This window comes from Elephas maximus, chromosome 1 (genome assembly GCF_024166365.1).
Source record: "Elephas maximus indicus isolate mEleMax1 chromosome 1, mEleMax1 primary haplotype, whole genome shotgun sequence".
Classification (NCBI taxonomy): domain Eukaryota; kingdom Metazoa; phylum Chordata; class Mammalia; order Proboscidea; family Elephantidae; genus Elephas; species Elephas maximus.
This window is the reverse complement of record NC_064819.1, coordinates 239,605,001-239,629,551: the sequence shown is the minus strand read 5'-3', so window position 1 is coordinate 239,629,551 and position 24,551 is coordinate 239,605,001. Positions and strand designations below refer to the sequence as shown.

The window sequence follows — 24,551 nt, the reverse complement described above, 5'->3', positions numbered from 1 at the left end:
AGTCACCATGAGTGGTCAGGAGTCCCCAGCAGTCACCAGTGAGTGGTCAGGAGTCCCCAGTGGTCATCAGTGAGTGGTGAGGAGTCCCCAGCAGTCACCATGAGTGGTCAGGAGTCCCCAGCAGTCACCGGCGAGTGGTCACGGTGAGTAAGGCCCAGTTCCCAGATGGCTTTCTCCTCGTTTTCCTCCCAGCCAGGTACTGATGCTGTACCTGTTCGAGTAAGAGCCCACCTCCACTAGTAGCCAGGTGAGCCGTGGCCTCATAGGTTAAGGGGCTGCAGAACACTCTTGAAAAAGGAGGAACAGTCAGTCAGAGAACAAGAAGAGTGAGGTTAGCACTTTTCTGACTGAAGGAACCCCCACAGTAGGTTCCTTGCCAGTGCCATGGAAGACCTGTAGGCGTAGCTGCCAAAGCTGAGACAGCCACCCGGGACCCACCCTAGGGCCCCCGTGCGAGACCCAATGCCGACAGGCGCACAGGACCAACCACTGGGCCCGTGTGAGACCCAATGCCGACAGGCGCACAGGACCAACCACTGGGCCCGTGTGAGACCCAATGCCGACAGGCGCCCGGGGCCCACCATCAGGCCCCGTGTGAGACCCATTGCAGACAGGCACCTGGGACCCACCATCAGGCCCCATGTGAGACCCAATGCAGATGGCAAAAGTGAGCATCCAGCCCAAGCAATGGAGCAGCTGTGGCTGGAGCTTAGATTTAGGGCAAGCTAACTGCATCTCTACCCTCCAGCACGTGCAGTCATACTCAAAGCACTAAGTATTTCCTGAAAAACATGCTAGAACCTAGGATTCGATTCTGACCTTCTGGTTATGGCACAGATAGCATTACCTCACCATAACAAGTCAGTGGGTTTTAACAGACTATGTATCACTGTAAATCAGGGGTGGGCAAACTACAGCCCACGGCATGTTTTTGTATGGCCTGGGAGCTATGAATGGATTTTATATGTTTACAGGATTGTAAGAAAACCAAGAGTATGAGACAGAGGCCATCTGTGGCCCACAATGCCTAAAGTACCTACTGTTTGGCCCCTTATAGAAGGCCTGGTGCCCCTGCTTTACACACTTGATGATCTGTCCACAAGCATTTCATCTGGTTGCCTCTGACTAACGATAGAAACCATACCAAAACCAAAATCAGCCTCTTACAGTTTACAAAGCTTTGTTTGTAAACTGTTCCTTTGGAGCACCAAACTCATTTCCCAGTTTAACGATATTTAAATGTCTACATAATGTGTGGCCGTAAAACACAGTGGTTAACAGCACCAGCTTTGGTGACGTACCAGGATTCTCAAAGCTGACGGTCATAGGTACGCTGCTCAAGCTAGGCTCTTCATCTGTAGAAATGGAGATAATAATACCAGCTACCTCAGGATAAGAATGAAGTAAGTTCTTGGTACTGTGCCAGGCATGTATCACTAGCATCATCCCAGGTTATCCACTGACGTTTACACATTACCTAATACACCTGGTATTGGGTGCCATCAAGGAGATTCCGACCCACAGCCACCCGCTATATTACAGAGTAGAACTACCCTGTAGGGTTTTCTAGGCTGTAATCTTCACGGGAGCAGAGTGCCAGGTCTTTTTCCCACAGTGCCACTGGGTGGGCTTTCAGTTAGCATAACCGTTGCACCACCAGGGCTCAACTAACATACCTATGGTACTATATATTTATAATGGAAAAACAGAAAACGACACTGTTGTAATACCATCAGACAAAACTAAATAAAACTTTATTTCACAAAATGATCAAATAGATTGGCTAGTGGATCGGTTAGTCTGAGCTGTTTAACTACTAAAACTCCCAACCCAGGCTTGCCCGGGCGGCCAGCAGGAGGGGCGTGACGCAGTACAGCACCTCTCCACTCTCACCGGAGCCAGCAGCCATCACATCCCCACCAGGGAGGAGGAGTCTTAGCAACAGGCTGGGGAGGCCCTTGCCCTGAGGCAGAACAGGGCACTCAGAGAGAAGCTAAACGGTGTGGCAACAGAGTGACACAAAACACAAACTGCTAAGGAACAAGGGCCGACCCCAGAACTCCGAGGTCTAAATGTCTCCCGGTGGCCCCTGGTGAGAACAAGAAGCAGGTTTACAGTGGGCTGTGGACAAGAACATCTCGCTGAGGTGTCGGTGAAAGTCACAGAGACAGGCACGGGGAGGGGGCAGGCCCACCTAACCCAGGCAGCCAGCAAGGTGCGCCAGCTGCACAGGCAGTCACCAGCCTGCGGCGCGGCACCGCACCGCAGCGGCTGGGGTCCTGCAGCTCAGTAGAGCATCTCTTCTTCTGCAAATGCTGCAAACGGGAACAAAGCAACATAAACAGGAAACTAACGTTTATGGGCACCGATCACGCCAGGCACTGCACTTGTACGTTCAGGTGTGTATTTATTTAAATTCTACACAGTCTTTAAAACGAGGTAGGCATCATTAGCTCCACTTCACAGATGCGGACAGAGCTCAGGTCAGCTCCCCACCTTCCTCCTGGGTTAGTGCCACATCTGGAACTTGAGCTTCATCTGCCTAACGCCCAGGCCCATGTTCCCCACCCAGAACGCCCTCCAGCAGAGGGTGCAGGCACTGCTCTGGGCCGCCAGCCCGCACGTTCCACGCACGTGCCTGCACTGAGACACTCCAGAGAATGGGGGTGCAGCCTCCTGCTGCCTCTGCTTGTGAGGTCCTGCTCACTGCTGCTCTGAACACACCGAGATCAGGGAGAACCCACTGCTGCACCACAATACACTTCACGGCCCCCAGAGACGATGGTCAGCCTGGGCTGAGGAAGTGGGCCTGGATACAACTGTCACACGGGTCTGTGGTTCTGCACAGGACAGAAAATTAGACGAGAACTTTGTTCTCAATGTATGGCCCATGGTTCAATCATGTCTGCACCGAGACACCTGCTTCTGCAGGAATGTGCTCACTCACAAAGGGCTCTGAACACCCACCAACCGCATGCTCAGAACTGAACATGGATCTCATAACTTTTCTTTACACCGGTCTGCCTGCCAACAGGCTGCACTCCCTGCACCTAGAGAAGTGACCCGCTATATCCGTGGCACGTGGTATAATCCTGGATACATAAAAACTATCCAAACATCTGCTGCAGAAGGACAGGAAAATGCTCCATGCAGACTGACCTAGTCACTTCATTTAAGATTTTATCCTAAAAAACAATCCACAGCAACCAATATCGAAAATTAGAAATCTAGTTACCTAATCCAAGTGATCCAATCTTATCACTGACCAATTTCAGCTCTTTCAAAACTGCATTTCCTCTTTTACCTGTGAACAAGAAAAAGTATTAGCATTCAACGGACTTTTACAACACATTTTCTGAAGCATGTCAAACTTTTTTTTTTAGTATGAGGCTTCTTTATATGACAGCAAACTAATAACTAATGGTTGCTTAATTTACACAAACCAAAAAAAACCCCAAACTCATTACCATCAGAGTTGATTCCGACTCATAGGGCTCAGCAGGACAGAGCAGAACTGCTCCACAGGGTTTCCAAGGCTGTAATCTTTATGGAATCAGACTGCCCCATCTTTCTCCTGAAGAGTGGCTGGTGGATTCAAACTGCTGACCTTCTGGTTAGCAGCTGAGCGCTTAACCCCTGTGCCACCACGGCTCCTCTAACTTTTCCATTACACCCAAGTTTTTTTTAACCATAAGCAGTACTCCTCTTTCTTGGAAGACGACCCTCAAAACCCTTTCTGCCCAACAATAAGACGTCACCTTCTACGAGAAGGTCCATCAGTGTGAATTCATGGACTCTTAACTATTCTCATCCATTCTGTTTTTCCTTTGAGCTTCTAGATCCGGCTCCAGTTTAACTGTCTTTCATCTGCCAAACTGATACCCTCAGTGCTTTGATTTCTCTCGTCCCTCACTTTCATGTCTTCTTAAAATCACTGTTCCTTACCCAGTGTTAGCATGACCTCAGACCCGAGTGACCTGGATTCCCTTGTGGAAGGTGGCGATAACCACAAGAAAGGAAAAGAAGAGAAAAGGAAAGTGGCAGTATTCGTAGGTACATGCGGTATACTAGGTCTCACAGTGTCCCAGAAGCCCACAGCTGTACCACGTGCCCAGAAGGGGTGAGGAAGCACTGTAAAGTCATACCAGATGGCATTCCACATTTCAAGGAGAGATTTACTTCTTTAGGAAACTTTGTCAAAACAGACATTTTTATGTGCTAAACACTCTGCCCATGAAATCCCGTATGTTTTTGCACACACAGTATGCAAAGTTTATCTATGTACCTATGTAAGTACATTTAAGGCTACGCTCTTTGATTCTGTGTGGTGGAGGGATAAGAAGGTAAGCTGTACAATACCTTGGCTGTTCTATTTTCTAGATAGCAATCCCTATCTCTGCTACATATAAAAAGATATGTCAGACCCAAATCCCTGAAGGCATATTATTAACATTCCCATGAGGATTACTGGGATCACAGAATCTAGGAAGCAAATTTTTTTTAATTAATTATTTGAGCTACTAAGATCAATCTGAATGTCCAACATACAAGAGAAGGTCTGAAAATTTTATCTACAGATAATGTAAGGCAACTAAAAAAATCCTACTTCCTAAAAATACAAAACGATAGAGACAATATGACAATTGCGTTTTAAAAGAAAATTAAAAAATATAACAAAATATTCACAGGAAATATTTCTGTGTGATAAAACCGCAGGCTACTTTTACATGTGTTTTTCTGAAAAAATAAACCATGATCATAAGCTATTCAACTAGAGAAAGAACCGTCATCAGCAGATAAACCTCATGAGGCTGCCAGGGCACTTACTTTCCGAGTCTTTTAATGACGGGGCTCCTGCCAGGGAGCTGAGCCCACTCTTCAGGGGCGGTGCGTCTGAGAGTGACGCCAGACCTCCCCGCTGCTTGCTGGGTTCACTTCTCCTAACAGAAAAAAACATACAGTTAACGCTTTATGGCTTTCAGTCTACAACTCCTGTACTTCTGCCAAGTTCATTTCTAAGTATTGTATTTCTTTGATGTATTGTAAATCAAGTTGTTTTCTTGATTTCATTTTTGGATTCTTCACCATTAGTAAATAGAAATGCAATTTTTACATAGGAATCTTGTATCCTGAAACCCCGTTGATCTAATTTATTAGTCCTAGCAGGGTTTTGCCTCTTTGGGATTTTTTTTTTTTTATTCTTCAGGATTTTCTACATTCAGGATCAGTTTTTATCTGAGAATAAAGTCAGTTTTGTTCTTCTTTGCCATCTAGGGGAGATTGCCTTACTGTAGCTGTGCTGGCTGGGATCCGCACACACTAGTGACTAGAGGAGTAAGGACACTCTTTCTTGTTCTTAATCTGGGGGGAGGCGGAGTCAGCCTTTCACTAATAATTCTGACGTTAGTGATGGGTTTTTAGTCGAGGCCCTTTATCAGGCTCAGGAAGTTCCTATCTATTCCTGGCTAAAATTTTCTCATGAATATGTATTAGATTTTGAGAAATGCTTTTTCTGTGTCAATTAAGATGATCGTGGAATTTCTGTCCTTTATCTTACTAATATGGCATATTACGTTAATTAATTCTTGGGTGTTAAGGAGATCTTAGTTCCTGGTTTAAATTCCACTTTGGTCGTGGTGTCTGATCTTTCTGTATGTTGGTGGTTTACCGATATTTTGCTGAGGGTACTGCACCTACGGTCACGATGGAAACTGCTCCATAGTTTTCTTGTGATGTCTCTGAACTCACAGAATGAGTTGGGAAGTTTTCCTTCTTTTTCCTGGAAAAGTTATTTGGGGAAGTTTTAATTATTTTTTCTTTAGATATTTGGTAAAATTCGCCAGGGCTTGAGCTTTCCTTTGTGGGAAAATTTTAATTGCTAATTACCGGTAACAGGTTTCTTCAGATTTTCTATTTCTTCTCTCACTGAGTCAGTTTTGGTTGTCTGTGTCTTATCTATAACCTGGCGACTCCTCAGTTTATATCTCAAGCCCACATCGTTCCCTTAACCCCCAAACTCATACATCTGATAGCCTCCTTGATACTTCCACTATGAATCTTCTCACACTTAACACATCTGAAAGGGAATGCTGGAGGTGAACTCCGGATTGCCACATCACCCGCCTGTGCAACGCAGTCCTGCTCTTCCCAGTCTTCATCTCAGTCAATGGTGCTCCAACCTTCTAGTTATTTGGGCTATGAACTCTGGAGTTCTCCTCAACATTACTTTTTCCTCTAATACTTGTGAGCAAATGCTTTTGGATGTAACCTCAAAATACACCCAGAAACCACCTATTTCTCACCACTTGCATCACCTTATCTCATCTGCTTATTGCAATAGCCTCCCACCTGCACCCCTGCCCACAGCAGCCAGGGTGGTCCTCTCACAACATAAGCTGGATTATGTCTCCTCTGTTCACAACCTCACTCATTCCTCTACTTGGACCAGCCCTCTAGGCTCTCTGAACCCATCTCCTACAACTCCCCCTCCTACTCTCTCTGCTCCAACCACACTGTCTTCCCTGCTGCTCTGCACCTGCCAGACACCTTTGCCTTTTTCCTCTGCCTAGAGCTCTCTAAGCCCAGATGTCTGCGTGGTGCACTCTCTCAGCTGTTAGCTCTTTGTTCAAATGGCACCCACTAAGTGAGGCCCCTCCAACTGAGGCTCTCTCCAGGTGAGACCCCTCCAGGCGAAGCCTCCTCCGGGAGAAACCCCTCCAAATAAGTCCTCCTCCAGGTGAGACCCATCCAAGTGAGGACCCCGACGCCCAGTAGATGAGGCCTCCTCCAGATGAGGCCCTCCTCCAGGTAAGGCCTTCTCTGACACCACTTAAAAATACATATCAATCACACACTCCCGCTCTCTTCCTATACTCTTTGTTCTCCATAGGCTTACTGCCATCCAACACGCTCTTCTTTAATTATTCATTGTCTAATTCCAGCCTCCTGAAATGGGTGACCTTGACCAATTTTTTTTTGGTACAGTGGCTCGGTTTATTCCTTACATGTTCTTTTGATATTTCCTGCATCATTCAAAATTTTGCCTATAGAATCCTTCAATATTTCAGTTTGAGGCTTGAATTTTTTCTTCCATTCTTTCACCTTAAGAAATGCCAAGCATATTTTTCCCTTCTGGTTTTCTAACTCCAGGTTTTTGCACATTTCATTATATTTTGTCTACTCAAGCCCTTTTGAAATTTTCTATGCAGCTCTTTTACTTCAATATTTCTTTCATTCACTTTAGCTACTCTGCGTTCAAGAGTAAGTTTCAATCTGTATGCTGCGGAAACAATCTGATAAGCTGGACTATATGAGGAAGAACAGGGCATCAGGATTGGAGGAAGACTCATTAACAACCTGCATTATGCAGATGACACAACCTTGCTTGCTGAAAGTGAAAGGGAGTTGAAGCACTTACTGATGAAGATCAAAGACCGCAGCCTTCAGTATGGATTACACCTCAACATAAAGAAAACAAAAATCCTCACAACTGGACCAATGAGCAACATCATGATAAACGGAGAAGAGATTGAAGTTGTCAAGGATTTCATTTTACTTGGATCTACAATCACACCCATGGAAGCAACAGTCAAGAAATCAGACATATTGCACCGGGCAGATATGCCGCGAAAGACCTCTTCAAAGTGTTAAAAAGCAAAGATGACACTTTGAGGATTAAGGTGCGCCTGACTCAAGTCATGGTATTTTCAATAACCTCATCAGCAGGCAAAGGCTGGACAACGAGTAACGAGGACCTGAGAAGAACCGACGGCCCTGAATCACGGTGCCGGTAAAGAGTATTGAATATGCCGTGGGTGCCAGGAGAATGAACACACCTGTCCGGAAGCAGCACAGCCAGAGTGCTCCTTAGGAGCGACGACGGCCCGACTTTGTCTCACATCCTTTGGACATGTTATCAGGAGGGACCAGTCCCTCGAGAAGGACATCATGATTAGTAAAGTAGAAGGTCACTGAAAAAGAGGGAGACTCTCAATGAGATGGACTGACACAGTGGCTGCAACGATGGGCTCAAGCGTAACGACTGTGAGGATGGCGCAGGGCCGGGCAGTGTTTCTTTCTGTTGTGACTGGACAGCACCAACACCACCACCACCCATCCCCTCCATCCTCAAGACTGCAAACTCCGTGAGGGCGAGAAACAGTAACTGGCACACTGTCAGTGCACAGCTGGTAGACACTCCGTGTGCACTCAGACAGGCAGTAAGCTGCCACGGAGTCCACTCTGACTCACAGCAACGTCAGGCACACCGGAAGGCAAGGCCGTCGCCGCGTCACGCTGGAGACCGCTGGCGTGTCTGCGTCTGCGCACCGCGGCCGCTGTGCCGGCCCGTCTCACCAAGGGTCTTCCCCACTCTCGCTGCTGCTTCATCAAACAACAGATCCCTCCTGATTCCATGTTCAAAACAAGCAAGTCGGACAAGTCTGTTGTGATCCATGGACTTTTCCTGGGCTAAGCCTCTCTTCCTAATCTTAGTCTGGAAGCTCTGCTGAAACCTGTGCACCACAGGTGACCCCGCTTATATTTGAAGCATCAGTGGCAACACGCAAGCCACCACAGAACGACAAACTGAAAGACGGGTGCTGACAACATATACTTAATTACCGAAATATTTAATGTCTCTTTTTTTTAGACCTGGGGTTTTCTTACAACTTTTGACACAAAATCAGACCTATGGACTTAACAGTTTTGAATTTAAAATGAAAATATTTAGAAAATATATTTTTAAACTTCTAAGTAGTACGACAATTCAGGAACAGTTCACTCACCAACCGTAAGTTTTTTCTGGTTTAGGAATGGGATCATCAAAGAAAGAATCTCCTTCCACATCATCTTCATCTGGACGAAGGCCAGCTTTGTCTTTGCCATCTAAAGATTTGTTGCTTAAGAAAGATCCAGCTTTTGTCTCATGGGCCAGTAAGTGGAGACTGCTTTTGCTCTTTTGTTCTGATGAGGAGGTACTCGTGTCACTCTGACTAGTTTCACTGGACTTCTAGAAAAAGAGAAAAGGACAGAGAAGGGGTGGACTCACATATGTTTCACCTCGGTGAAATAAAACTCTGAATATCTTAAAACAATAAAAAGAAGCAATCTGTGCACACAAACCCTCACGTGTGTTAAGTAACGTCTACGTTGTCTCAGAACAACATACTCTGCAGTGTGCTGCCGTGATTGATCAGCTCATTCCTGCGCTTCGTAACATGGATAATCACTGAAGGGACAAAATGCCCAGGAAGTATGTTTATACCGTTCCTTCTCTCCCGCCCTAAGTGGAAATGCCTTCACTCTCCCTAGCTGTCCCTCTTCCTCTTCATGTATGTCACTGCCTCAGAAATTAGTGTTTTCAACTTGCACACAGGAGATGACATTACTGCTAAAGAGGAGATGAAAATCATTTCAGATAAATGAACCAAGTGTTTAAACCAACTATTCTTAAGCGAAAAAAATTTCTCCATCCAGTGCCAAATACAATGTGCATCGAGATGAAAGATGCTGGATTCAACTATTCATGTTTACGGTGTTAAGATTTTCTAGTTAAGATAATTACCTTAATTCAGACTTTCGGAGTAATGCCCTAACCCCCCCCTGACTTAAATGTCCACAAGCATGTATGTTTCTCTGTCTTACACCAACTTAAAAAATTGTCCACTATTCTTACCCATGTCCTCCTGATGAGGTAATACTAGCACAAAACACCAGGCTGTATTTCCTTGTTTTCAGTTAAGTCCTAATCTTTACACCCTGATTTTCTTCTATCCTTGGCCAAACTGCTTTTTGCCCTTAGACATGTCTATGCCAATAATAGTAACAAAAAATGATAGCAATAACAAAAGCAGCTAACATTTACTGAAAGTATTCAAATGCTTCATGCATGTTATTTGATCCCCTAAACAGCCCTACAGTATGGGGTGAGGTATTACTGCCTCTAAAGATCTGAAACATGAGACAGGGAGATACAAGTCACTTGCCAACATCACCAGCTAGGTAAAGTGGTAGGGGCAATACCAGAATCAAAGTATGATTTCAGAGTTTTGCTCTTAATATTTACATCACATGATTAGGACGAATGGCATGACAGGGCTGTTTTTTATAGGTTAAAAATGATGATTTCCTAAGATTCGGACTTAAATACTAAAGAGAACAGTACTGTATAAAATATGTGTGGTGTACTAGAAAAGCACTGAACTTAAAACAAGGAATCTGGAATTTAGTCCATGCTTCACTACTAACTACAAAATCTAACTTTAATTTTCCTAGGTATGAGTTTCCACAAGAGTCAACTAGATTAGTTATTTTCCAAATAAAATAACTAGGTTAAGGAAGAAAGCATAGGTGGCTGGGGAAGGGACAAAAATAACTACTAAGGCAGGGTGGTAAAAATGTGGGTTAAAAACTATTGAGCAAGCTACTACCTAAGGTTTTTTTCACTTTTAATACAAGCAGACAGAATGTATTATGTATGTATGAAGTTAAAAGTTCACATGTTCTACACCAGTTAGATGCCATCAGTAAACTAATCAGTTGCCAGCAAGCAAGATAAACACTATAAATTTCAGGGCTTTGTGACTCAACAACACAGAGCTATACATTCCATGTATCTTCAAAGAAGCTAATTTTTCAAAAAATTTCCTAACAACTTTCTTAAGGTTTTCCTGCTGTTATCAAACACAAAGAATACTATCTACTTATGTATTTTAGATTCATGTCAGTTGTAATTTCTGAGTTATAAATATTATAACTACTCGTTGCTGTTGAGTCAACTCTGACTCATTGCAACCCTACAGGACAGAACAGAACAGCCCCATAGGGTTTCCAAAGAGCGGCCGGTGGATTTGAACTGCCAACCTTTTGGTTAGCGCCGTAGATTGCTGGAGCTCTCAACCACTGCGCCACCAGGGCTCCAATGTTATAATAATCATCTGTATCTTTTCAAAGGTATATGAATTTGGAAAGAAATATTCTGACGTCTTGGGATATTTAAACACAATTTACAATTACGGATACTGGAATAATGATAGATTCTGTCCTTCAAGACACTCCTGAAAAAGTTCAAGAGGACAAAGGCACGATATAAACTGAAATGGAAACTTAAAGCACATTACCAAAAACAAGAAATTATCCAATAATAGAATCTTTCCCCCATGAATTCACATTTCCCACATAATTTAAGTCCATGCAGTGAACTATCCACACTTAGTAACCATTACGAATCCATGGTTACTTTTGGACCAGTTTCCGTAATACTCCTGCCGTGAGCAGAAAAGCCAGCTTTAGGAAGACAAGTCTCATGTAGAAGTACATTTCTCTGTTCCACACAATACATAATAGTTTTGTAAATAATAGAATTATTTTCTCCTGAAAATAGAGGCAATAGAGTTCTACTTATCTATATTGTCAAATGAAATTTTCAAAATACTCCATCTCCTTTGGAAGTGCTCTCAAAATCTGTTTCTATGTCACACGGGAACGTTTCGTCACCATGTAACTACAGCTCATTTTAACTGAAATGAGCATCACCCAACTGGTTAATTAATCAGTTCACTAAATTCGATTCCAAAAACTTTCACTATTTAAAAAAAATACACAGTAAGAGGAGCAAGTTTTGTCATCAAAACATTTTACAGAGATTAAAACAAAAGTATTGCAGGTTTTTAGAACAATTTCCATGGGGGGAAATCAAATTTTTTGAGCAACAACCAATCAACCCATGACGTATAAGCTCTGGAATCTCTGTTTATAAAATCCTTACCATGGCGTACAACAAGTCTTTATGTTATATAACCTTCAAATTACTTGGATTTTCTACCACCCAGATTTGGGTAAGTTGGAGTTAATGATTCAGGATGAATTTAAATAACTAAGGTTAAATATCTCTTAAAACCAAGAAGTGCTACTAAAAAAAACAAAAAACCTCTCATGATAATGTCTTAGAATTCACCCTCTGGATGACCTCAGAAATATTTGTAATAAATATATAAAACTTATAATGAAGTTCTGTTTTCATAACAACGAGGGACCCTGCACAACACTACAGCAGTCATTAAATTCCCTGGGATGGCCTACAAGACCAATAATCTTATGTAAATTATAGTAAATTTCTACATTATCGACAAATTAGAATCATAGATAAATTTCACAGTAAAATAACTAGCTAATTTTCCGGTCTTAAGAACATAGAAAAAACAATATTTTTCCAAACTAAAGGCTTAATCTGCACTGTTCATAATGAGAAACATCAATGTCAAAGAAATACCCCAGTTCTGCAAAATTGTTTGAAAAATTCATGCAACATTTAACTCTCTTCCTTCTCCCATTCCAGCAGCCCCCTCCACCCGCCAACGGCAGTTTCTGGTCCCTGAGCTATCTGTGAGCAACTGAGAGAAGAGGGTTTACTACACCTGTAACAGGGACACGGAGTTCAAAAGTTTAACTCAGTCACCTAGGAGGTGATATGATGGATTTCTACACTACAAAACGAAGACTTAAATCCTGCTTTCCAAAAATCAGCTTCTCTAGGGGAAGTCTATCCCACTCCCTATAAACAATATGTAATTGCTACCACGCTTTGTAATCAGAGGGGAAGATGACCACCTAGCCGCCATTTTGCTCCCTGTGTCCTCCCTGAGCCCAGCGCAGCCCACTCAGTCAGGCTGAGACGGTTGGGCTGACAAGCAGCGCTAAGATTTCAAGTCTAGAATTTGAAGTAGCTAGGATCATGGAAGCGAGGACATCAAGACTTCATCTCACACACTGTAGACATGTTATCAAGAGGGATCAGTCCCTAGAGGAGGACGTCATGCTTGGTAAAGTAGACGGTCAGCGGAAGAGAGGAAGACCCTCAACAAGATGGATTGACACAGTGGCTGCAACAATAGACTCAAACATAGCAACAACTGTGAGGATGGGGCAGGACTGGGCAGTGTTTCCTTGTGTTGTACACAGGGTCACTGTGAGTGAGAACTGACTCAACGGCACCTAACCACAACAGGGTCATAGGCAATGGAAAAGGGCTGTTTGGTAGGACTGTTCATTCACTCATGATGGTTGGGGGCGTGCGTGTGTGTGTGCGTTAAGACGGTCATAATCCTCAGTTTGTCTGGAAAGCCCTGAGGTGACTGCGGAAGACAGAGGAACACATATGCTCCCCTGCCCCCCCAACAAAAAGAAAAGCCACAGGTACAGTATGACACCCTCACTGGCCTAAACCAACGCGAAGCCAGTCTTATACCGGAATACTGAAAACTAGGAATGATAAATTAAGAAGAGCTTTAGTTTTAAAAATTTAAAAATAAAAAGTACCTCAGCACACATTAGTTTTAAAACACCTGAAAACTGATTATAAAAAGAAAGGTCTTTCATGTTATATTTACTGTGATAACAGATGCACTTTATTCTAAGTATTAAAAAAAAAAATAAAAGTACCTACTGAGCACCTGGCTCAGTTTCTAACTGATGGTGAGGACCTAAGTTAGCGGAACCCAGCAAATGTCTGCTGTAATTATTGTGATGTCTATTTTTCTCCTAGACAACTAGGACAATGTTCCGTACAACAAAATGGTTTAAAATGAGACAAATTCTTATAGGTGACACTTTTAAGTCAGAAAGTATTAACAGAACTCACTAAAGAAATGCCCTCCTAATTAATATTCATCCACTTGTATTCCAATGCTTCTATCCATCCTATTTTGCCTCTCAACAACAAGAAAAATAAGAAACAAATATAACTTCCAGTTTACTCATTTACATTAGTTTAAAAAACCTTAACTTTGCTTTCGACACATCGGTCGTTACGCAAGTACGAATGATTTCCAAGTCTGTTTCTAACGCGAGCACAGCTTCCCTGAATGAGGCCTCCTTGCTCAGTGCTCCAGGCTGCTGTCCCGCTTCCTGGACAGAAGGGCAGGGCTGCACATGCAGCCATGCAGACGGGGCACGGCACAACCTGGGAGCGCCATCCACCAGGCGTCCGGGACTCTGGCCGTGTGCACCTTGCACAGCCAGATGCAGCAGCGCTGACAAACGCCCAGGATGCAGGAGCATCCTGCCAGCACACAGCAAAGCCAAAGGCAGCAGGTGAGAGCTCAGGTCCATGTGTAAGGTGGGAGGAAGGCAGCAGGTGAAATCTCAGGTCCATGTGTAAGGCGGGAGGCAGGCAGCAGGTGAGAGCTCAGGTCCATGTGTAAGGCGGAAGGCAGGCAGCAGGTGAGAGCTCAGGTCCATATGTAGGGCGGGAGGAAGGCAGCAGGTGAGAGCTCAGGTCCATGTGTAAGGCGGGAGGCAGGCAGCAGGTGAGAGCTCAGGTCCATGTGTAAGGCGGAAGGAAGGCAGCAGGTGAGAGCTCAGGTCCATGTGTAGGGCGGGAGGAAGGCAGCAGGTGAGAGCTCAGGTCCATGTGTAAGGCGGGAGGCAGGCAGCAGGTGAGAGCTCAGGTCCATGTGTAGGGCGGGAGGAAGGCAGCAGGTGAGAGCTCAGGTCCATGTGTAAGGCGGGAGTAAGGCAGCAGGTGAGAGCTCAGGTCCATGTGTAGGGCGGGAGGCAGGCAGCAGGTGAGAGCTCAGGTCCATGTGTAGGGCGGGAGGCAGGCAGCAGGTGAGAGCTCAGGCCCATGTGTAAGGCGGGAGGCAGGCAGCAGGTGAGAGCTCAGGTCCATGTGTAAGGCGGGAGGCAGGCAGCAGGTGAGAGCTCAGGTCCATGTGTAGGGCGGGAGGCAGGCAGCAGGTGAGAGCTCAGGTCCATGTGTAAGGCGGGAGGCAGGCAGCAGGTGAGAGCTCAGGTCCATGCGTAAGGCGGGAGGAAGGCAGCAGGTGAGAGCTCAGGTCCATGTGTAAGGCGGGAGGCAGGCAGCAGGTGAGAGCTCAGGTCCATGTATAAGGCGGGAGGCAGGCAGCAGGTGAGAGCTCAGGTCCATGTGTAAGGTGGGAGGAAGGCAGCCCTGGGGAAGGCACACGTTCCTTTCTAAGGCAATTCAGGAACAGTATCCAGAAGTAAGAGGGAAAAAGCTTCAAAGTGATAAAGTATCCTGAGCTCAGGAACACAATAGCAAGATAGAAGAGGCCCAGGCCACCGCCCCAAACTCCAGGCCATGCGCCGGTGCGGACCCTCCAACCACTCAGGGGAGCAAGGGAGGCCCGGGCAGGGCGCTGTGGGGGGAGTGAGGGAGGCCCGAGAAGGGAGCTGTGGGTGGAAGTGAGGGAGGCCCGAGCAGGGCGCAGTGGGTAGGTGGGAGCGAGGGAGGACCCAGCAGGGTGCTGTGGGTGGAAGTGAGGGAAACCTGAGCAAGGCGCAGTGGGTGGGTGGGAGCCAGGGAGGCCCAAGCAGGGCACTGTGGGTGGGAGCGAGGGAGGCCTGAGCAGGGCTCTGTGGGTGGGTGGGAGCAAGGGAGGCCCAAGCAGGGTGCGGTGGGTGTGAGCGAGGGAGGCCCAAGCAAGGCGCTGTGGGGGGATACCGGGGAGGCCGGAGCGGGGCGCTGTGGGTAGGAGCCAGGGAGGCCCTAGCAAGGCGCAGTGGTTAGGTGGGAGTAAGGGAGGCCCGAGCAGGGCACGGTGGGTGGGAGCCGGGGAGGCCCCAGTAGGGCACAGGAGTAGGAAAGGCTGGCCACAGTAGTGCTCCTTTGCACAAGATCAGAAAACCTGCCTCTTAGGATGCTCTTGTTACATGTGCCAACTTCTGCAAAATGTATGAACTTCTTTAGAACCCCTGTCATCAATAAGATTGTAAAAATTTAATACTGAGAAATATGGCTCTTTTAACCTTAACGGAAAAAAAAAAAAGTCCAAGGAACTGATTACAAAGCCTCTATAAAGAGCAGGCTGTTTTATGTTCTTCTGTTTTATACTCTCATCTTTTCCATGGTACGTCTCAGCTCTCCAATAAGACTGTCACAGCCCCTTAATAAGTTCAGTCTGTCTTGCCCACAGCATTGAACAGTGACTTCCACCAGGTAAATGTCTAAATAACATTTGCTGAATAATATTTAGAACACCTTCTCATTTAATAACAAATAGGGAATACTGTGCCCAAAGAGCATACAACAGGAATTTACTACTGAAAACACTGGAACTAATGCCAGCTCACACAGCAAATATAATTTTTAAAAACCCCTTCATTTTGGAGGTTTTTCAACTTAGTGAAAAAAAAAATCTACATGAAAACCAAGGTTCAACGAAGGACTAAGGACCCTCACAGAACTAAAAGTTAAACCATTTTGTCTTACTCTAAATATGTATAAAAATGGCACTGACATGCTTCTGAGAATTATCTCTAATATTTAAACTTTATCGGCAGCAAATGAGCCTACTGGCTTAGTCAACGTGTGATGTTTGGGGAGCAAACCAAGAAGCCAAGGCAGTGGCCACCTACAGGCCCCCGTTGGTGTCCACCACACAGGTCGCTAGCCCATAAGCACTCAGAGGCCAGGGGCTCCCAGGCCAGGTAATACGTGGGCAGTGATGGCATAAATTGCTCAACATACATGAAAATGTCATTTCTCAGCTGGGACTTAATCTAGAAAGCTGTCTGATATTCTAGTTTTCTCAGATAAAAATCAAAATGTTTAAGAATATGTACACCATCATCCATTCAAAAGGAAAATAACCATATAAAAATTTTTTTATTGCCAATAAAACAATTTTTAAAGTAAAAACTGCAACGTAGTTTTAAGATACATCAGTATGATTTTCACCTGGATAAAAACTGAAAGTCAAATTGCTTTTTATTCCAGGCCACCATTACTCTGTATTGTTCGGATTCTAAATAAATCAAAGTGGCCACTCAAGAGAACTTAAAAACCCAGGCCGATAAGCATTTAACACCAACTCAAGGTCCCATCAACCCCGCTGTTCTGCAGCAGCAGCTGCTTTCTCCCTACAAGAGATCTGACAGCGCTCGCCAGGCCTGTGCTCTCATGCACTTTACCTTTGCACCAGACTTCTCCTCGCTTTTCTTCTTTTTACCTTGTCCTTTATACCTTGGTATCTGAGCATGAGAATAAAATGACATTTTACCACAAAATATAACTCTTAAAAAAATAAACTCATAAGCAAATTAATAAAATTTCCTATTAAAATTTTTCTTTTAAAAATGGAAAATCTAATTAATACGTTCTCTGAGCCTAATTTTTTATCCTTCCTTAACGCTACTCCTCAAATGCTCCAAGTCATGTTTCATCATTGTTCCCAGCAGTGGTTTGGTCACATGTGGGTGTCATGACCTTAATACTGAGTGTCCAGTACGTGGAGAAGCTACTAGACAGCTGCAGCTAGCAGCTCTCTAAATAAATTATGCTTGAATCCCCAAGCAGCTTAGTTTAAGAACTGTCCCACCTTACCTTACCATCTTCAGGGGCACAGAAACTGATGCCTAAAGGTTTGGGATAGGCCCTGTTTCTGTCTACACCTTTCCTGAGAGCCCCTACTGCTCTCTGTTGACTCTCAAGACTGACAAGGGACCTGACTCTTAGAGCCCAAAACTATTCAAAGAAGACTGAGAGGTAGGAGAAATCTGGCAAGAAAAGGGTGGGAAAAGTACTGGAATCCCCAGTTGAGATCCTTCAGGACCAGGGAAACTGCATTTTAATTTGCAAAATAAGGCCTTAACTTCAAACAGAGTCCATCCCAGCCCCCACCAGAGATCATCTATGGTACTTCTCAAGTGGCCATTGGCCATCACAGATTCATAATTCTGTCTGAAACCAAGCACACTGCCATCGAGTCGATTCTGACTCACAGTGACCCTATAGGACAGAGTAGAACCTGTCCCATAGGGTTCCAAGGCTGTAATCTTTGAGGAAGCAGACTGCCACATCTTTCTCCTGAGAAGCTGCTGGTAGATTTGCACCGCTGACCTTTCAGTTAGCAGCCGAGCACTTAACCACTGTACCACCAGGGCTCGTAACACAGACTGGGGGCCCAAAAACGGAGACCAAACTGAACAAAATTAACATGTGGATGGGAGAGATTTGGTGCCACCTGGAGGACAGAGTGCTGTTTTCTAAATTAGCCTTAAATCATTGCCACTCCTCTGTAAGTATTTAAACATTTCCTAATTGGCTTAAAACACTTAAGATTCTCACAATAATCCTTAGATCTCAAAAAAATATACGTAGAGGGAGTAAGAATATGTAAAACAGACATTGATATTTTATCATAAAGAAACACCAGTGTGGAAGGCTAGCATTGCTAATTTGCTTAAGACATTTTTCCTAAAAAGAGAACTTTCAAACAGCTCCAATTGCTTCCCAATGTTCTACGTGCTCACAAGTATACTGGAATATGAGTTAATTTTAATCTCTCTAAAGGAGACAGTTTCACAAAAACAGCAAGGCAGTTTTACAAAGGCTCTTACATCTGGCAATAAATTAAAGGTTTTTTGTTTGCTTTTTTTTTTAACTTTACTCATGACCATGTTGTTACTGTGGTTACAGCCTCCCCTGGGCATCTTTTAAAAAGGGCCTTCCTGTCCAAAAAGGCTGGCCAGAGATCTCAGACAGATGGGACAACTATGAACAGCAAAATGGTCTCTTTCCTTGGTGAGACATAAAGTATAAAATTCCTCTGAATTTCTAAATCTAAAACCATTAAAAGGAGCAACATCAAACAAGCAACAAAAACGATGGTAACCATTCCTCAGTGTTCTGTGCCCAGACACCTGTAAAAGGAGGAGAAATCTCGCAGAGTGACTACTACCTTCTCCAAGTTCACCCAGCGTAAGAAGATGTAACGTTTACACCCGAGTCTACGGACGGACCGTCGTAAACCACTGTGAAGCCTAACCTTTTGGAATGGTCTCTATGGCAGGGCTTTCTTTTCACCGAGTGGACACCAGAGGAGCAGTCACACACCACAAACCTGACCACCCCATTCTGTGTGAGGCCAACAGGCTCTGTCACCTCAGGCTATACACTGTAACCAATCACAGAAGACACTACTCTTACTGGCATTTTTTTTTTTATCCATTCCAGTTACTATTACATACATCCTTGATTTTAAATTCAAGGGTTCAACTCAATTTTTTTCTCCATATGCCAAATCCCTAAAATCAATGCATAAATCAATTCATAAAAGAACATGAAAAAACAAAAAAAAGTAAGCAGAGTACACAGATTTTCTCACAAATTCCACCAAAAAATAGCCCATTAATATAAAAACCATCATGACATACAACTCCAAATCTGGTCATCTGTCTAAAATACAATATTCAACACAACAATTTCATATTCTGCAACTGGCCACCTGACAAGAGATGCCTATCCAAAGAAAGGTGGCTCAAAAGAATGCACAAATTATTGAACAATATCATTACTATCACATGCAAGTAAAATTTTACTAAAGATAATTCAAAACAACTGCAGCTGTACATCCACAGGGAACAGAGAGAAATTCAAGCCAGATTCAGAGGAGGACGTGGAACCAGGGATGTCACTGCTGCTGTCAGATGGACGCTGGCTGAAAGCAGAGAATACCAGAGAGATGTTCGCCTGTGTTTTACTGACTATGCAAAGGCACTCGACTGTGTGGATCATCACAAATGATAGATAACATTGTGAAGAACGGGAATTCCAGAACACTTAATTGTGCTCATGAGGAACCTGTACATAGACCAAGAGGCAGCTGTTCAAACAGAACAAGGGGACACTGCATGGATTAAAGTCAGGAAAGGTGTGCATCAGGGTTGCATCCTTTACCATACCTATTCAATCTGTATGCTGAGCAAATAATCTGACCAGCTGGACTATATGAAGAAGAATAGGACATAAGGATTGCAGGAAGACTCATTAACAACCTGTGTTATGCAGGTGACACGACCTTGCTTGCTCAAAGTGCAGAGGACTTGAAGAACTTACTGATGAAGATCAAAGACCACTGCCTTCAGTATGGATTACATCTCAACATAAAGAAAACAAAAAAATCTCACAATTGGATCAATAAGCAACATCAGGATAAACAGAGAAAAGATTGAAGTTGTCAAGGATTTAATTTTACTTGGATTCAAAATCACGCCCATGGAAGCCGCAGTCAAGAAACCAAACGACACATCGCACTGGGCAAATATGCTGCAAAGGACCTCTTTAAAGTGTTAAAAAGCAAAGATGTCACTTTCAGGACTAAGGTGCACCTGACCCAAGCCATGGCATTTTCAATCACCTCATATGTATGCAAAAGCTGGACAATGAATAAGGAAGACCTAAGAACTGAGGCCTTTGAATTATGTATTGGGAAAGAATATTGAATTTACTATAGACTGGCAAAAGAATAACAAATCTGTCTTAGAAGAAGTACAACCAGCATGTTTCTTGGAAGCAAGGATGAAGAGACTACGCCTCACATACTTTCGACATGTTATCAGAAGGGACCAGTCTCTGGAGAAGGACATCATGCTTGGTAAACCAGAGGGTCAGCAAAAGAGAGGAAGACCTTCGACAAGACAGATTGACACAGTGGCTCCAACAATGGGCTCTAGCATAACAACGATTACGAGGATGGTGCAGGATCGGGCAGTGTTTTGTTCTGGTGTACACAGTGTTTTGTTCTGGGTCGCTACGAGTCAGAGCCGACTTAATGGCACCTAACAGCAACAATATTCTCAAGCTAAGAATTTATAAGTAAACTTCCTCGTGAATGGAAGAAAAGAAGTGTTCCATGTGTACCATATGAGCCAAATAATTCTACAAACCTGTTTTTTAACAGAATATTCATTTCAGTGATAGAAAATTCAAAATACTACCAACGAAGCAGAAGAATTAACTTCTTTGAGATACATAATTAAGGGGGAAAAAAACACTTTCAAGAAACTAAAGAGCACCTGTGTTACAAAAACAAGACCAAACCTCATAACAAATGAAGACTAGAGAGAGAAAACCAGCTGTATGTATGGAGTCATAGACCACAGTTACCTCCATATCCCTGAGGCTGACTTACCTTACTTGGAATTGTATGGGAACTTGTTTTTCCTTCTGGCGATTTTGGTGGTGAATGTACATCAGATAGATCTAGTGCACCCTAAAATATTAAAATTAAAACATTAAAAAAAAAAGCACACATAAATGAATATAATATTTACACTTCAAGAGAGCTTTAGCACTTAAAAACTCTACACAATGTTAGATTTTTATTTGTTCCTATTGTGAATATCTGTATTTTCCTCTACCAGAATAATAATCAAAAAAACCAAAAAAAAAAAAAAAAAAACCACTTAGATTCTAATTGCTTGCCAAGTATCCCACTGGCTCTCCCTGAAGAGGCAAGCAGTCCGCACTGGACACGCCCCAGCCTACTATCCCGTCTACGATTCCTGCATCACTTTCTCCCTGTTCAGCAGACTATTCTATGATCCTCAAACTGCTACTGCCTACCCTCCTGGGATTGACTTCCTTACTTCACTTTACCTCAAGGAAAATAGCAAACAGCAACTCTCTCATGAAAAGGTTCACCCCTCCAAGCGGCAGTTCTGTCTCCTGCAGAGTGTTACCGCACACACTCTAGTCCCGCTGCTCTGCAGTTCCTCATATCTGCCTGATCACACCCCATCACCTCAGCATCACCCACTTCAGAGCAACAACTGCTGGGTCCTAGGTACTGTGGTAAAGGCAAAGGATGAAGGTTCTACAAACATTCCTTGAGTAAAAATCACTTCTTAAAATTCATCTACTGTGTGTATGTTAAACAGCAGCTATCTTGTTACAAAACTCCTTTCGACAACTCCAACTTTTTAAATAAGGTGTGCTGGTCTTCGTAACTCACACTCTCTCCCCATCCTAAGTCCCACTATTTCTGTCATCTGCAACGTCTCCTCCCAGGCTAAAATTCTAAAGCTCACCTTGGAAAGGTTTCCTTTTTCCCATTGCCCTCTAGGACCCTGCCCCTGTAACAAAATACTAGTTTACCAAGTCTTGTTGATCATTGCTTTATGAGGCAATCTTCATCTGTCTGTTGGAGTCCCTGGGTGATGCTATGGCTACTAACCAAAAGGCTGCTGATTTGAATTCACCAGGGGCACCTCAAAAGAAAGGCCTGGCAATCTACTTCCAAAAGCTCACAGCCATTGAAAACCCTATGAAGCACAGTTCTACTCTGAAACACATGGGTTGTCAGGAGTCTGGGCTGACTGGATGGTTGGTTTTTTGGTTTAGTATCTGACCTTTTATTACTATTCTTCCTGCTGCCATTCTTGTCTAGATTTGCCTCATGGGTTTCACTTTTTCTAGTTTTCTAACTTCTCCAAATTCCATGCAAATTATCTTTTAAGAAATCACTATGTGTTAGACTTACAAGGGATACAAGAGAAAGACACAGCCCTTGTCCTCAATAAGCTCATAATTTAGTAGTAGGGCAAAGACGCGTGCAGGTAACTTTTACAACCAAGCAGAGTGCTGCAAACTCAGTAAGGAGAGAGGAGGAACAAGAGAAAACAGCACAGAAAGTCACAGCTGAGGAAAGAAATCAATGATGAAATTCCACAGATGGTCAAGGGGGAAGACGTATCATTTCAGGTGGAGAATAAGGTAAAAAAAAAAAGGGGGGGTGGAATTCCGAGAAAGTAAAAGCCACTTTCAAGGAATAAATTCAGTGTGGGCTAACTCCAAGGTTCCACATTAACAGGAAGGCAATCAGGCCAGAAAAGTCAGCTCGTGCCGACTGCGCAAGATCTTCAAAGCAAGGAGGAGCCATCGGGAGACCACCTGCAATCACACAGACACTGCAGTTTTTAAAGAAGAGAAGAACAGACTGAGAGCTGAGTTCTAAAATGAACTCAGTAACAATGAAGCAGAACTGAAAAGGGAGAGGCCATATCATCTCAAAGACACACGGAGGCTAGGCCGCTGCAGACCAGAGGAGGACTGGCTGGTAACAGGCACTGGAGACGAACAGGCCTCACCAAGGTGCTCAGAAAACAACCATCTCCAGCTAGGGACATTCACTGCAATCATCCAAAGTCAGGATGGCATGTGTGAGGCACAGCAAGCTCTTGAGGTGGCTTTAAAATGCAGTTGGGCAAGAGCATCAGAACTGAGTTCACTGCTCTCCATCCACAGCTCGTTTTCTTCAGCAGAAACAAAAGTCAAAGGAAGGTCAATAAAAACAATCTACATACTTTTTATGTCATTGTTAGTGAGAGGGCCCCTCTCAAAGTTGTATAGTAAAGCCACAGTAACGATGGAAGGGCCAAAACGGAAACCTGTGTACTCCTTATTACTAAATTTGGGCGAATAAAACAATGACCATTAGAAGATAGAGAAAACCACAAGCTGGGTTCATGAAGACGGACTCACACCTGCAAAACTGGGCAAACTGACGGGGTGCTCAGGGTGCAGTCAGAGTGGGATACTGAACAATACATTTACCTAGTTTTGGTTTTTACACCAAACCACCCACGTAGGAAAGCTTTCACTGAGTCTAGCAGAGAACAGTAGTCAACGGTTCCCCTACAACCTGAAGCCAGAGCTCTCGGGCCCAGGAGAACATGAGTCCTTACCAACAGACTGGCTGACATGGTACAGTGAGAAGGCCACGCCTTGGGCTGAAACCAAGGAGTCACAGTAAGAGAGTCGGAACAAAGAAGTGAGGAAGAACCGGAACCGGGTCTCTGGGTGGGTTTATTTCTGTCTTGCGTGGCTTCACTTCACTGAAAGTAAAGAGCATACATGGCTCAGGTTTTTCCATGCGTGATTTAAATGCACTAGTGGGATAACCAGGTGGGTCTGTTTTGTGAAGAACTGGGAATTCTGGTCCAGTGCTAGGGGAAAAGGTTAAGCTGGATTTAGGGAGACTTTCGGAGTCATCCAGACTGTAATAAGAAAAACATGAAATGGTAATGATTACAATGGCGAATATTCACGCAAGGATGACTACCTGCCCAGCACTGTTCGAAGAGCTTTACACACAGGAATTCCTTTAGTTAGTCCTCCTTACAACCCTGTGAGGTGGGGGCTGTAACTGCCTCCATTTTATCGATGGAGAACCTAAAGCACGGGGAAGCTAAGTAACTTACAGAGGTCACAAAGCTAGACAGAGCTGGGAGTCGAGCCCAAGCAGCCCAGCTCCACTGTTAGGGAAGGGAGCTCAAATGGGGGCAATCGCCACCGTGAAGAGGTGAGAAGGGCAGCTAGCTAAGGAAATGAAGGGCAGGCAAAAGACAGGAACGTAGGCCAGTGGCACAGAAGCCAAGAGCAGCACGGGCCCAGTAGGGTTGTCACTACCCGCTAAGGTGACCCCAGGAGAAAGCAGGCACCAAGGTGGTTCAGGGTTTTTAAATTGGTTTATTTTGGGGAGTGGGCTTAGTGGGAGTGCCTAGCACCATACCCATCATATAGTAAGCACACAACATAACGCAGGAAGTGAGTGACGAGTGAGCACATGCATAAACGAACAACCCGAAACACTGTGGTGCTGAGGTGAGAACTCGGGCTCCAGCCAGGCTCACTGTCCACAGGCCTGGCTATGCTTCCAGCATCCACATTTGCTCGTAATGCCCTGTCTTCTTGGCATGTCCTTCCCAATCCTGTCCTCACAACTGACACCCTAGTCTTACCCATCACG

General features: G+C 44.3%; 1 protein-coding gene across 3 annotated transcripts in view; it reads right to left on the bottom strand.

Moving 5' to 3' along the window:
* Nucleotides 1-24,551, bottom strand: part of CEP43 (centrosomal protein 43) — a 56,617-nt gene that overhangs the window by 11,193 nt on the left and 20,873 nt on the right. For 2 of the 3 annotated variants that reach the window (XM_049905359.1, XM_049905349.1), the window contains exons 6-10: nucleotides 20,934-21,014; nucleotides 16,933-16,992; nucleotides 8,787-9,010; nucleotides 4,828-4,940; nucleotides 3,236-3,304 (exon numbers count right to left, since the gene is read on the bottom strand). In XM_049905359.1, the coding sequence (XP_049761316.1) occupies nucleotides 3,236-3,304; nucleotides 4,828-4,940; nucleotides 8,787-9,010; nucleotides 16,933-16,992; nucleotides 20,934-21,014 (547 nt within the window). The remainder of the gene's footprint in view (nucleotides 1-3,235; nucleotides 3,305-4,827; nucleotides 4,941-8,786; nucleotides 9,011-16,932; nucleotides 16,993-20,933; nucleotides 21,015-24,551) is intronic. The other variant, XM_049905370.1, reaches the window with a different exon arrangement.